The 14,657-nt window shown below is 32.4% G+C and overlaps 2 protein-coding genes across 3 annotated transcripts; one reads left to right on the forward strand and one right to left on the reverse strand.

Moving 5' to 3' along the window:
* Positions 1-913: 913 nt before the first annotated feature.
* LOC113854115 (protein transport protein Sec61 subunit alpha) lies at positions 914-4,999 on the reverse strand. The gene is made up of 7 exons (XM_027484975.1): positions 4,905-4,999; positions 3,608-3,974; positions 3,166-3,393; positions 2,677-3,031; positions 2,467-2,594; positions 2,174-2,309; positions 914-1,419 (listed from the first exon to the last, which is right to left on the reverse strand). Exons 2-7 carry the CDS (start codon positions 3,949-3,951, stop codon positions 1,180-1,182), a joined length of 1,431 nt encoding a protein of 476 aa, XP_027340776.1. The 5' UTR covers positions 3,952-3,974; positions 4,905-4,999; the 3' UTR covers positions 914-1,179.
* Positions 5,000-7,758: 2,759 nt separating this feature from the next.
* LOC113855079 lies at positions 7,759-12,986 on the forward strand. Of its 2 annotated transcripts, none has more exons than XM_027486541.1 (7): positions 7,759-8,173; positions 8,361-8,429; positions 8,510-8,680; positions 8,925-9,095; positions 9,510-9,719; positions 10,923-11,011; positions 11,798-12,986. In XM_027486541.1, the coding sequence occupies exons 1-7, from the start codon at positions 8,086-8,088 to the stop codon at positions 12,449-12,451; spliced, it is 1,452 nt and encodes a 483-aa protein (XP_027342342.1). In that variant the 5' UTR covers positions 7,759-8,085; the 3' UTR covers positions 12,452-12,986. The 2 variants fall into 2 exon arrangements, with proteins under 2 accessions (XP_027342342.1, XP_027342343.1); XM_027486542.1 differs by having other exon boundaries at positions 7,839-8,173; positions 11,780-12,781.
* The last annotated feature ends 1,671 nt before the right edge of the window (positions 12,987-14,657 follow it).

Below are 14,657 nucleotides of genomic sequence, written 5' to 3' on the forward strand. Positions count from 1 at the left end.
TTTGGTTGGACATATGAATTGCGCAATAAGTTTAAAGAAAATATACAGTAGAAGCAACTTTAGAAAATCATCCCTAACCATAATAATGCAAATCATCTAAAAAGGATCCCTTAACGAATCCCGCAAAAAGGTGGACAGAACAATGACATTTTTTTGGCAAAGTACATCTAACTGTAACTCAACGTCGAAAGTTACACCTATCGGTGGATAGACAAATTATCCAACAGCGATCTTTCAACTATTCGCGTGTCTTGCAACAAAATGCAAGGTTAAGTAAAACAACGTTTAGAGACACTCGAGTCATGCTCATTTGTTTCAAACAAGAAAACTTACCTTTTAACTTAGCCACCTCATAAAACTTGCTATTGTTACAAGAAAAGTCACGAGACCTTATAAATAAAGGCAGAGTTCGAGAAAACTTAGAAATAGCTTGGCTCTTATAAAATACTTTTAATTTATTTGTATATTTTTTTGGTATAATTTAATAAAATAATTTCACTTGGCATAATAAATTTCATAATTAAATTTTAATTTTAACATACTGACAATATACTTTTTTTACATTAACATGTAATCACACATTACTAAATCAATAATCATAATTAATTTCTGTGATAATATAAAAGCCATGTCATTGATATATTCTAATTAATTAGCAATATAATTTTTTTTACACTAACTATATACCAAAATTAAGCTCTTAAAATTATACCATAAATTCTCATAATAAAGATTTATTTTGAAAAATACTAAATTAAATTATTTATCCAAACGCAGCCAAAGTATTGCCAAGGCCAAAATGAGAACCAAGATTAATTAGCACCAACAGAGTAAGTGACAGCCCAGGCATCGCGCAAGATCACAAACTCAGAAAAAAGTGCATGCATAAAACACAGCACACTAAGTGATTTCCATAACAAAACTGATAAATTTAAGATTCACTTTTAAAACTGGTCAGACTTTCATAAATTCAATTATGAAGACAAAATGTATATTTCGAGGAAATCCAAAAATGTTTACAATGATATACTACTTCATACTTCCTCAGTTGAAAAAAAAGACCAATAAACTGCTCTATGTCTTTCCTGACGGTGTTAAACGACCTAGAAGTACATCGATCCCTAAAAGGATGTGCGGGAGAGCTCATTGGCGTCACCAACATTATTTGCTTGGCAGAACCTAGAAGCCAAAGAAGCCAAGCTCGCTAGCTCTCTCCTTCTCAAATGTCTCAAAGTACTGATAGATGATCGTTACTGCAAGTAATATACCTGTCCCTGAACCAATGGCCCCCATAAAATCTGCCAACACTGTCAAAGCACCAATACACATGCCTCCAAATGCTGCGGCGGTGGGAATGTATCGATTCAGTTCTTTCTGCAAGTTTGACTCACGGTGTCCAGGCATTACCATTTGTTGTTCCTGCAAATTTACACAATGTTCTGTGATCACTGAAATTTACTACTATAATAGATACTTTTCCTTTATATGATTTTTTAATGCAGGCGAATTTTCATATGATAAAACAGTTCCCGGTATCAAACTCAGTTTCAGAAATACACCTTTTATAAGTTAGATTTCGCCACAAACCACAGAAGGTTTACCAAAACATTATTCATCCCAACCTTGAACCAATATTGTAAACTCTATAGGACCCGATAGAACAGTGAAAGAGAGTAGACAATTTAGCTTCTTACTTCTCTGTTTCCATCTAAAAAAAGGAACCCAGGTAAAATCTGGTAGAGAACTCAAGTAAATAATAGCACAATATATAATTTTCTAGTGTGCCTATTCTAAGTTTCCTATCAATTCGTATGTTTCCCCATCTTGTAGCATATCACAACCACTATACTTGTAGCAGTTCACCCAAAATTTATGAACAGTTAATTGTTATGCAAACTCCAGCAAGAATGACAAAGTGCAACTAACCATGCATCTCCCAGTCGATCGGCCACTTAAGAATACCTTAGGTTTAAATTCTAATTAATAATTTATGCTGGTTTAAAAAATGTGCTGGGTAGAAGCTCAATATAATATTTAGTTGTTTAGACTTTAGCACAGTATTGCTTGCTTCTATAGATAGCAAAAACGTAAGTCTGGCTAGTATATTGCTCTATGTAAGAATTATATTATGTCAATAGAGAAACGAGTATGCAAAATGAATGCTAGACAATACCTTCAGCTGCTTGGCAACATCTTTAGCAGATGAACCAGAGACTTCAATCCAAGTTTTAGAGAACAAGGCACAGGCTGTCAGCATAAACACAAGATAGAACAAAGCATGGAAAGGATTGGCTGCCATATCAGCTAAGCTGCAAGATATATAGAGCAGAGACACAAATTAGGGTTGTCAATGAGAAAGAACACTGCACATAACTGGTTGACAATTTATATCATATCATATTAGTATGCCAAACAAGGCAAAGAACATAGATTTATCAACAGTATGATTGGAAGCACTTCTCTTACCTGGATGGGGCAGTTACATAGTATGCAATACCGCCAACAGGAATAGACTGACCACCTCCATATTCAGATTCCTTCCATTTTCCCAACAGATTTACAAAGAAGTTCCCGCTGTACTTCCGGTGGAGTAGCTGAACAATTCCAATAACATTAGATTTTTGAAATAGTAAATCCAAAAATGTTCAGTCTGAGTTATTATACAATTATTCTTACCTGGGAGATGAAGTAGAGGTTGGAAACAAGGGCAGACTGAAGAATGATGGGCATGTTAGAGGTATAAAACAGCTTGATTGGATATGATCCCTGTTGTCCACGAGCATTCTTTGATCTTACAGGCAAGACCACACGGAAACCTTGGAAGTATATCACGATTAGGAAGATCAAGACAGTGGCAAGCAAATTTGTCACATTGGGAAGATTCTGCCGATAAAATGCCTCCCGAAGAGCGCGAACCTTGTCTGTTCTAGTTATCAACAAATGGAACAGAGCAATAACAGCACCTTCAAATTCGGCTCCGCGTCCACTATTAATGGTGGTGGGACTAAATGCCTTCCATATGATGTTTTCACTGAAAAATAACAAGGGAATTCTTCTAAGTTTTTGATAAAAGGTTAAATAGCCAGGTTAGTAATTGCTACAAGACAGCAGAAACATTCTAGATTAAAGCCAGAAATATCTCATTAGTGAAGACTAGAAATTTACCAGATATTAGTTGCTATGAATAGGGAAATTCCAGACCCCAGACCATATCCTTTTTGAAGAAGCTCATCCAAACATATCACAATTATACCCGCAAAACAGAGCTGGGTGATGATGAGGATGGCATTTCCTACTCCAAGTTGGCCCACACTACCATACATACCTGAAAGAACATAGGCAACCGCCTCTCCAAGAGCTATCAAAATACCAAGTAGCTTCTGCGCTCCATTTCTGGATAATGAAAATGAATTTTCTCAATATACAGTATAAAACAAAATTTGCCACCCTAGAGCAGTGCCCTCAAAGAGTAAAATCAATAACCTAAAGATGTAACATGGCCATACTAAATGAATTTTACTTTATACAGTTAATCTAATCGATGCAGTCAAGCAGTGAATAGAAAAAAGGATGTTCACTGAAAGATTATAAGTACAAAGACACTTACAATAGGGCCCGATCCTCTCGTACATTGTTATCCACTTCAATGATCTTTGATCCAGCCAGAAGTTGCATAACTAGCCCAGAAGTCACAATGGGAGTGATTCCAAGCTCCATGACAGTTCCACGGTTTGAGGCAAGGATAACACGCATCCAATAGAATGGATCTGCACCTGTAGTTGAGTGTATTCCATACAGAGGAAGCTGACTACAAACCAGGAAAATGAAAAGAGAGATCACAGTATATATGACCTTCTCTCTAAATGGCACTTTCCGGTCAGCAGTCTGAACTTCAGGAAGAAACGAGAGAAACGGCCTAACTAAGTGAAGAACTCTAAATCCACCTCCCATCTTACCACACTAACCAGCTTAACCTGCACCAAACATTTAACAAGCATCCGTGAGAGAAATACCACCAGAAAAGGAGGGAAACAAAAAAAAAATAAACTTTTAAAGAATATTCCAGCATTAAAGTGACGATTTATCAAATAAATGGTCGACAACAATTCACACACTATTGATTATTATGCCATTTCCCTTGTTCTTTTATTGTATGGAGTTTGGGGAGGACAGGAGCAGCTGGGATTACACATGAAACCATCTCCTTAAACCAAACAAGTCATACAAGCTAATACTCAAAACCCACAATTTCTAGGGATACTCGCACGTTGGTTGAGAAAGTGAAAAACTAGCTGAAACTTAAAACAGCCCTCTGAGATTCATTCAAGTTTGAGCATTCAACCAGACACAAGAAACACCAAATCAAACAAATACACAAAAAATAAATAAATACAGCAAAGCAAAAGGAGCACTTTCGGTTGTAAAATTCCGGAATAAAACGATTGTCATGCATTAGCACCGCTTCAATATATGCCAAGTCAAATTACCAGTTTAATGAAAAGCCTACAGGAACAACCAATGCCCAGTTTTTACTGATTTAACCTTCTGATCCTAAAACCGAATACGCATTGAACGATTACCATGTAAACAATCTAAGATGGCTTCATTCGCATTAAAAAAACAAAAGCGCGTCAATTAAAAGCAGCGGAGAATTATACATCATCCGCATTCAACCTAAAAATAAATGAATGAGTAAATAAATCGTCAAGCTATGCAATACCAATGCATGCGATATAATTAGATCTGGTCTCGTGCAATGACAAGCACGAATTCAAACCCTAATTCGCACGTGCCAAAAAGCAAAAACCGAATCGGGGATTACAAAAAGCGGTGGAAAAGAGGAATATACAGATCTGGGAATTCTCGTGAAAAAAAAAACCAAAGCGATGGAAGGAGAAATTCACCGTAGCTGAAAGGTGCTATCGTAGATCTACGATATGGGGAAGAAAATTAGCAAATGAGAAGAACAAGGTGCGTTTGTGTTAGAGGGGTACTTATATAGATGACAATAACTATGATTTTTATAGAACCAAACACGGCGTATAAGTCATCCCCTCTCTTTACGCACGTTCTGATTGTTAGGATTTTTTTTCATCTCAGTTGCTTGGTGGATCAGATTGCATCTATTTTCAAGGAAAAGCAAAATCTATTTTAATTTTATCGACTTTTTATCATATCATTAATCAGTTTAATTATAGATAAATCAGCAGCGGATTTTTTAATAAATTGTAGGAATACTATTAAGTTAAATCAAATTTTGAATAAAAGATTTATAATATATATTATACTTTTTAAAATTTATTTTTATAAGTTATAATTTATTTTTATAATATTTATTATATTTAAATAAGATTAAATTAAAGCAATAAAAATTTACTTAAAAATTAAATTTATTTTAAAAGGAAACATAACTTACAATTTGAAACCGTGTTTCAAAAGTTTAAATTATAAATATAACAAACTAATAAGATATAACTTAAAGAATAATAATATAAAAAGTAAGTTAATATTGTAATTTTATAAAGTATAGGTAATATGTTTATTTACAATTAAAATTATATGTGTTTATAAGTTTGGTTTTTAAACCAAATCTAAAATTTAATTGAGTTTAAATCAAAAATATTTTTACATGTTTAATTTTTAAAATAATTAATTTAAATTTATAATATATCATAAATTATATCATCTTGTAATTTCTCTCCTACTTAAGTATCAAAATGGAGGATCCTCTGCAGTGTTGACGGGAACTGCAGAGGGTGCAGTGTGTTTTTACTTAAGCAAAAAAATTTGTTTAAACAAAATTTAACAAAAGTGATTTTTGCTTAAGTTAAAAAAATTAGTTTAAACGAATTTAGTTAAAAAGTGAATTTTCGCTTAAGCTAAAAAATTCGCTTAAGCCAAAATTGTGAAAATTTTAAAAACTTTATATTCTTCCTCTCTAAACTGCAGAACATTCAAGAAACATTTGTTTCTCACCAATAATTACCTAGTTACTAAAGACTCATATCCCACCAAATATTTCAAATGTATTGTCTAGTGTGCTACTTGCGCTAAACATTAGTGAGATAAAATCATTTGAAATCAAGTTAAATTATTAATAATTGTAATAAGAATTATAAGAATGATAACTTTTAGAAATTGGTTGAGAAATAGTTACACTATTACATGTTTTAAAACACTTAAGTTTTTGTATTATGACTATAAAGTGTGATTATATGATCTTGCACAAATATTTTTAAATGTATTGTCTAGTGTGCTAAATATTAGTGAGTAAGAACCATTTAGAATCAAGTTAAATGTTTGAAATAATGATAAGGATTATAGGAATGATAACTTTGAGAAATTGGTTAAGAAATAATTGTGATATTACATGTTTTGAAATACTTAAATTTTTATATTATGACTATAAAATGTAATCATATGATTTTTTACAAATATTTTTAAATGTATTGTTTAGTGTGCTACTTGTGCTAAAGATTAGTGAGGTAAAATCATTTATAATCAAGTTAAATTATTGAGAATGATGATAAGAATTATATGAATGATAATTTTTAAAATTTGGTTGAGAAATAGTTGTGATATTACATGTTTTGAAACATTTAAGTTTTTGTTGTATGATCGTAAAGTTTGACCACATGATTTTGCACAAATATTTCTCAACTTTTATGTAGTTTAAAAAGGAAGAAGATAAAGTTTTAAAATTTTTCGCAATTTTGGCTTAAGAGAATTTTTTAACTTAAGCAAAAATTCACTTTTTAACTAAATTTGCTTAAGTTAAATTTTTTGGTTTAAGCCAAAATCACGTTTCATTAAATTTCGCTTAAGTAAAAATGCACTGCGCTCCCTGTAGTTCCTGCCAACACTGCAAAGGATCCGATCCCAAAATGGAATGAATCTATTTTTATTTTTTAATGCCTAGCATTGGGGGCAGTTCAAAAAGTTTATTAAACTCAAAGGTGATGGGACCCAAAAGCTTATTAGACTTTCATTCACTAGCTAAAAACTATTTATTTTCGAGACAAAAATACTACTTAAGTTGATACAATCTTTTAGCAAAACAATTTTCATCTATGGTAAAAAAATGTAACCCTTCTCAATATGCTTAAGAGATCCAACTATCTATTAACTTGAACAAGCTTTGTTAGCTTCTTTGCTTTAGTCATGAGTGAGCTCAATAAAGATATTTTTAATGTTGTTGAAGACCAAGTTCAAAAATAAATAAAGAAATGAAAAACATACTTAAATATATATATACTAAAATCTAAAACAATCATCATCTCTACATTCCATTCTTGAAATTCACTGTCTCTTAGGTCACTACGGTCATTTTTTAGTTTGCTCTGCTCTACAATTTTGAATTTTAACGCAAGTTTATTTTTACAACTTAAACTTGATGTTAAAATAGGCTTCCGTATTAGTTTTATGCAGTTGAAAGAGAATTGCATAAAATAAAATAAAAAATACACCTCTGTGAACTAATAATTCATTAGGAGTAGCTTATTGTTGATAAGACTTAAAAATTAATGGCAATAACACACTTTTTATAATATATCTAATTATTAATTATAATTTATTAAAAAGTATAAAAATGATGTAGATTCAATTTTTTTAAAATAATTGTTTTTATTATATTTTTTAATTTTATTAAATTATAATGAATAATAATATTGAGTGTGTTAGAAAATATTAGCAGGGTATATAGAATTGAAATTAGAGTGACATTTTTTCTTTAATTTCTAAAAGGAAAAGAAAGAATGAAAGGTGAGCATGGAAGTAAAAGCATTTCACTTTCATTGCATCATCGCCTTGCTTTGCTTCCCCCCGGTCCTCGAAAAACTCACTTTCCGCGTAAATGCAAAAAACAACTATTAAAATATCAAAACCACTTTACATTCATTCCACTGTAAGAGAGTGGCGGTGTTGTGAGTGTAAGCCAACAAGCTCAAGTAGTAGAAGAAGAACCCACTTGTTTGCTTTCACCGCCATTCCCTTCACTCTTCTTCTCAAACTCAGATTAAACACCTACCCAATTACTTTTCGTTCATTTTTGTCTTTCCCCTTTCTTAGATCATTCCCAAAATAGCTATGAGAAACCATCTTCTATTCTTATACGTTCTCATTGCACTAGCCCCCACTTTCTCTCTCCACTCTCAACCTCACGCTGCTCCTGCAGGTAAGCAAAACTCGCTCCCCCATTTCTTCAACAACTTCAATTTTTCAGTTTTTTTTTTTTTGTAATGGGCATGCTTAATTCTCAATCTTTTTGCTTAATGCTGCTCAATACCTAACTGGGTAGTTTTTTAGTGGCTATTTCCTTTTTTTCTTTTTGTTACTTTAATTAAACAATGTTGATGAATCAGGGCCGTTGATTAAGCATCTCTCTTCGCTCATCAAATGGACAAGGTCTACCTCCAAGACGCCACACTCAGGTTGCTGATCTTCTGTTGTACTGAGAGCTTTTTAGTCTTGTGTGTGTGTGATTTGTTGAGTGTTGTTTCTTTGCTTTCAGACGGGAATGTTCTTCAATTCGAGAATGGTTATGTGGTTGAGACTGTTGTAGAAGGAAACGAGATTGGGGTCATCCCTTACAGAATCCGTGTCTCTGAAGAAGATGGTGAACTCTTTGCTGTTGATGCAAGTAATAGCAACATTGTTCGAATCACTCCGCCTTTGTCCCAATGTATGGTTGCTCTTATCCTCTTGAGTTCTTATAATTGTTAATTTGTTATTAACAAGTTTGTTTTGTTAGGATATGGAAATTTTGACAGGATGTCCCTATTTTTTTCATAATTCTTTTGAATTGAAAGTTATATGACTTGTTAAAAAGAATTTGGATTAAATGAAAAATAGGATGATTAAATCTTCATTCGTTGCGCTAACATGTACTTCTAATTCCTTCTGCTATCTATCTATGTTACCTGCAGATAGTAGAGGAAGATTGGTTGCTGGGTCATTTCAGGGCTACACTGGCCATGTGGATGGAAAGCCAAGTGACGCTCGTTTCAATCATCCCCAAGGCATAACCATGGATGATAAAGGGAATGTATATGTTGCTGATACTCATAATCTGGCCATCAGAAAGATTGGAGATGCTGGTATGTGAGAATTTAGTTACAACTTACAAGAATTCAAGATGTAGTTTTGACTAACATGGTGTATTGGTACCTGACAACATTGGAATGGAATTTAAACATTAATGTACTAATAGGAGTTCTATTGAAGTGTTACTAGTACCCTGAGATGCACTTCAAGAATTCTTTTTACTGGAAACATGTTAGAGCTGTTTGGCATGAGATAATGGTCAATCCCATTCATTCAAAAACTACAGCCAGTCGTTATGTGCATGTCCTGTATGCATATTACAGGATCAGTAATTCCTTTCCATACATTGAACATGTGATTCCTGTTTTGTGCAGTTGTTGACAGATGAGATACTAATGTATTGGGAGAATTGTCGGTGAGAATGGTGAAAAAGGATGTTGTTACTGATCTTTGTGAGTGTTGTTTAGGTGTGACAACCATTGCTGGAGGAAAGTCACCTGTTGCAGGCTACAGGGATGGGCCTAGTGAGGATGCTAAGTTCTCAAATGATTTTGATGTGGTATATGTTCGGCCTACATGTTCCTTGTTGGTTATTGATAGGGGAAATGCTGCTCTTCGGCAAATCTATCTTGACCAAGAGGACTGTGATTATCAGTCTAGTTCAATTTCCAGTACAGGTTTATATTCTTATCTACTTGCTGATTGTAGTTTATATCATTCCGATTCTGTAAATATCCTTGTATTATTTACTAGATTGCCTACTTTCCTTAGCTACTTTATTCTTTCCTTTGGTGATTTTAATCCCTAAACTCTAGGGTTTGATGATGTTATCTTGTGTATAAATATTGTATAGTTTACTCACGTAAATCAATCAATAAAACCTTCTGATTCTAGTTAGTGTTAGAACTCTCTAGTTCAAGTTGTTCAGCCGCCATAGCACTGAAACCCTAGTTAATCTCATTCAGCCACCAACAAAGGGGGCTGACCCAGTCATGTTGTCGTCATATTTTGCCATCACCATCTGCTTCAGAAGTTGCTGTAGGCTTATGTTTGATATGTTTTATCATTTGTATAATAATATTTGTTGATATGAGCTGATAATTCTCTGCTGCATTTTCCTTTACCTTCCAAGCATGTGATGACAACAAGACAAGAAAGTTTTGGATGCTTTATGCTTCACTGAAGTCTGAAGAACAGAAATTTCTAGCCTTTGCAGCAGATGAATCTGATTTTGAAGTCATGGTTTTAAAGTTGAATATCTCTTGTAAACAGAAATAAAGGAATAGAAAGGATTAAAGGCATCCAATGAGTTATAAAGAAAGGAAGGAGAAAAATACTGTATGTTAATTTTTGTTGACGACTATGAACATCATATGCTGGAGAGTTGCTGCTAAGATGATTTACTTGGGTCCCTTGTGGTGTGTTTAGTTAAGCTGGGAAGGGTAGCTTAATTGTCTATTAGGTCCTTGATATGAAATGGTAGCTTTATCTGGTATGATCCCATCTTCAAATTTGAGAGAACATCTGCTGCGCTACACTTGGAATTAGTTCATCTAACTGACGTGTTTGCTCAGACCTAAACTCCCTTGGCCATGGTCCATGAATACAGTTAGACATACTTAATTTCACTATGTTCTTGGTGGATCTTATTTATTCTTTATCAAAAGATTGTTCTCTGAATGTGTGTCGTACATAAAATGTCTTCACGTGCTGATGTTACTGGAAAATGTGAATTTGCTGATTTAGCTGAGAAGTGCAAAATTGAGGAATATGTAAATGTGAAAACAGTGATTGTATGATTGCATCTATAGTAAGTCTTGTAGATTCTCTGTATCTCTTATTAACTTCTGAATTTATCCACTCTGTTGGTTTTTCTGCAGATATCCTTACTGTTGTTGGTGCTGTTCTGGTAGGATATGCTACATGTATGCTTCAGCAGGGGTTTGGATCCTCTTTCTTCTCAAAAGCAGTATGTTTGTTTTGCTACAATAGGATATGCTACTTGTTGCCAAATATTATTCTGTTTTATCTTGGACACTTCTGCTATTGACGAGTCAGAACATGAGTAGAATTATTTGAAACTGCACGGATTTCTGTTGAAATCAAAACCTAAAATTTACTGCTTATTTTGTTTTTAAAAAGTGGGATATTTTCTCTCCTTTCTTTCTTCTTTATTGTCTTTTACTTCTGATCTGAGGTTGCGGGAGAAAAAACGGAGGATTTCAGTTCAGCCCCTGATATAGCAGTTCTAGGAATCTAGAAAAACGAAGAGGTTGGATAATAGGGATTCCAGGAATTGGAATGGAACCCGTAACACTTTATTGATTTAGTTTGAATTACAAGAGAATAATAGTGCAGAAAGTTTTTTGTTATTGAATGACCTCAATTTCTGTTGTGATCAGCTATATATAGCTTATCCACACATCAGAATTTACAACACAACAGAATTTACAAAAATAACCCTTACTCTACACAACTGAATTTACAAAAATAACCCCTACTTATAATAGCGTATAACAGCCCCTCATTTAAGAGTTTGTTTGGTTTGAGAAAACATTTTGTTTTTTTCTTTTTCCTATTTTCATAGATAATTATAAAAAAATGCTAACCTATTTTCGCTGTCATCTTTTTGCTATAACATCCTATTTTTCATTTGGCCTAAGTATGTATATTTTAGTTGTTATGTGATGCTGTTTATTTTGTGAAAGTCTTTCATTCTTGCTGATTGGCTAATTAGACTATACAAATGCTGCAGCAACCATCAGAAAGAGAGTTCAAAGTGCAAGCAAGCAATGAGAAACACATGCCAATCCTAGAGAGCAGTAAAGAAGAGCCTGGATGGCCATCTTTTGGGCAGCTTGTTGTTGATCTTTCTAAACTTTCCCTTGAAGCATTGGCGAGTGCATTCACTCAATTCATACCATCGCATTTCAGATCTGGCAATTCCAAGAGAGGCCTAACACCACTGAAAGATCGTCTTTTGATGCCTGAAGATGAAGTGCAGCCTCCATTGGTCAATAGGAAAAATGCTCCTATTCCTCTTACTGAAAATAGGCAGATACCACAGGTCCATACTCCAAGCACAACTGAAAAATATTCAGAAATGAAGCCCCCTAAGATAAAGTCAAGCAGTTTCAAGGACCCCTCCATGTCAAGTAAGCACCGTTTAAAACGACCCGAGTATGCTGAATTCTATGGATCTACTGAGATTCCTCCATACACTAAATCTAAAAGCCAGAAAGAAAGGCCAAGACATAGACAACGAGAAAAGAGTGGAGAAGTTATTTTTGGAGCCGAGGCTAAACCGGTTGAGACAAGGGCTGCTGATCATAAGAATCCAAAGTTTGATCATTACAGTATGAGGACTAAGTATGCATCCGAGGAGTCCTTTAGATTCAACTCTCAGTAATAAGTTTTGCATGATTTATTTTCACTAGTATTCTGTTCTCCATTATATATTGAATATGTGCACCTACATCTGTTTGATGTTTGTATGTACTTGAAGCTGAAGCTGTATTATAACCAAATATTCTCTGCTTAGAGAACCATGCAGAGGTGGGAGGATTAATGTTGACCCATGTGCTGAAATATATGTGATAAAATTAGCATCCCCTCATACAAAGTTGTTCAGTTTCAAGGAGATTGCTCTCTCTTCTTAACTACTTGTTTCTTTCCAAGTCATTTCCTGAATTCTATCTTTATCTTTTAGTTGAACCATCAAACACTCGGGAGTCAGAAGTCAGAAGTCAGAAGCCAGAACATTGAAGATGATTCAAATTACATTTCCTGTTTGGTATTTGCATCAACCAATTCATCTTCATTTCTATTAAAAATGGGGTTATGTTGTCTTCCGATTAATGTATGCACTTTAACCATCTGCCAAAACAATTTGTTGCTTATCTGTTGGATATTCGAATAAATAATATGCCTAGCTCATTTATTTTCAATTGCAAGATTCTTGTTGAAAGCAAAAAAGAAAAAAGTAATGAATGCACAATTTGTATAATACTGTTTCTGAGTAGTACTATCATGAATCAACAAGCATTATGAAGCTGGCAGAAAATATACAAGCAGTTGTCATTAATCCAATGTGAAAATGGACTGGTGATGAAGAAATAGGAAAGAAATTATTTAGTTTTATTAAATATTTTTAATTATAAAAATAAACACCACTTTAATTTTAGAGTAATACCGAATGTTATAAAATTTTAAAATCAAATGAGAGCAGTCTACAAATGGATTTACCCGGCCATGATTTATTTTTGATTGTGCAAGAATGAATTCTTCAGGGAAAAGCAAGCAATTAAGCTCTTGGTCAATTAAGAAATAAATTCTAAAACAAACTAAACATATGGGTTCATATAAATGAAACACTTGAATTTAATGCATAACTAGATTTTTTACTTGAGAGTGGTTTCTCTAGATATCAAGTGATGGTTACTTGAACCTTTTGATGCATGAAATAAAAAAGAACGTGATACATGAATAGTTGCTAGAAAAAGTTGTATAAATAGTGAGTGGTTGTTGTGGTGATTTCTTTGTTAGTATGTATTTGTCACAGTTCATTGTCTTTTGTTTAAATCATTCTCTTTCTCTTTTAAAGGTTAGGTCGAGTTATCCACCAGCACGAGCATCTTGCCTATATCCCAACTTTTATTTATGATGATGGATATCTTACTTGGAACCTATTCCAAGATTAAATATTAATAAACTTATAATAGTAACATGCTCAATTCTCATTTCTCAAATACCAATCATTTTAAAAGCAGTGTGTGATTAGATTGAATTATTTTATTAATTAATCAGTTTTTTTTGTATTATATGTGTTTTTAAAATAAAATAGATTTACACAAAAATAAATTAAAATAACAATAATAAATTATTATTATTATTATTATTATTATTATTATTAATTAATTAGTACTTTATTATAATATACAAGAATGAATTAAAATAAAATAAAAAATTATTGAAATAAGTTATTTTAATCAAGATATATAATCGTTGCTATTATGATGTGCCACAAGTTTAAAAAATTCAATTAAGATTGTGATAATCTTAAAACATAGTTTATCTTAAAGAAATGATATATTTAATTAGACATATTAAGTCGATATTTGAATTTAAATTAAATAAAATTGAAAATAAATATAAATATTATTCTTTTAAAATATTGAAAATAAAAAATAAATTTAAATGTACAAAATAAGAAAAGTTACATTACGTAATGAAAAAAAAACTCTTATAAATATCCTAATTCAACGATAAATTTTATTTATAATATAAATGTGAATTAGAGATATTAAATAATTATTGTTATAATCAATTATGTGAAGAATTTTTATGTTTATGTTTAGATATACTGAGTGAAAAATAATTTTAGGAAGTCTAAAAAAAATTTTAGGAAAAATTATTTTGTTTGGATTGTCTTAAATAATTAATCATTTTATACTAAAATATTAAAAAGGAGATAAACGTGAAAACAAAAATAACTGAAAAAAATTAAGTTTTTACGTATAGTTTTCAAAATTTTGTTTATCATGAAAAAATTTATTTCTTTAGTTAAATGCTAATATTAATAGCTTTTTTCTATCGATTAAAGTATAATCTTTAAA

This window comes from Abrus precatorius, unplaced genomic scaffold, assembly GCF_003935025.1.
Source record: "Abrus precatorius isolate BTA unplaced genomic scaffold, Abrus_2018 Scaffold11, whole genome shotgun sequence".
NCBI classification, from domain to species: domain Eukaryota; kingdom Viridiplantae; phylum Streptophyta; class Magnoliopsida; order Fabales; family Fabaceae; genus Abrus; species Abrus precatorius.

What these genes read in the sequence shown, in the direction of transcription:
- LOC113854115 (XM_027484975.1), bottom strand. Translation starts at nt 3,951, where the DNA reads ATGGGAGGTGGATTTAGAGTTCTTCACTTAGTTAGGCCGTTTCTCTCG. An exon ending in ACCTCTACTTCATCTCCCAG is followed by an intron (nt 2,595 to 2,676) that starts GTAAGAATAATT and finishes GGAATTGTTCAG; the next exon opens with CTACTCCACCGGAAGTACAG. An exon ending in TATGTAACTGCCCCATCCAG is followed by an intron (nt 2,310 to 2,466) that starts GTAAGAGAAGTG and finishes TATATCTTGCAG; the next exon opens with CTTAGCTGATATGGCAGCCA.
- LOC113855079 (XM_027486542.1), top strand. Translation starts at nt 8,086, where the DNA reads ATGAGAAACCATCTTCTATTCTTATACGTTCTCATTGCACTAGCCCCC. An exon ending in CACTCCGCCTTTGTCCCAAT is followed by an intron (nt 8,681 to 8,924) that starts GTATGGTTGCTC and finishes TGTTACCTGCAG; the next exon opens with ATAGTAGAGGAAGATTGGTT. An exon ending in TAGTTCAATTTCCAGTACAG is followed by an intron (nt 9,720 to 10,922) that starts GTTTATATTCTT and finishes GTTTTTCTGCAG; the next exon opens with ATATCCTTACTGTTGTTGGT.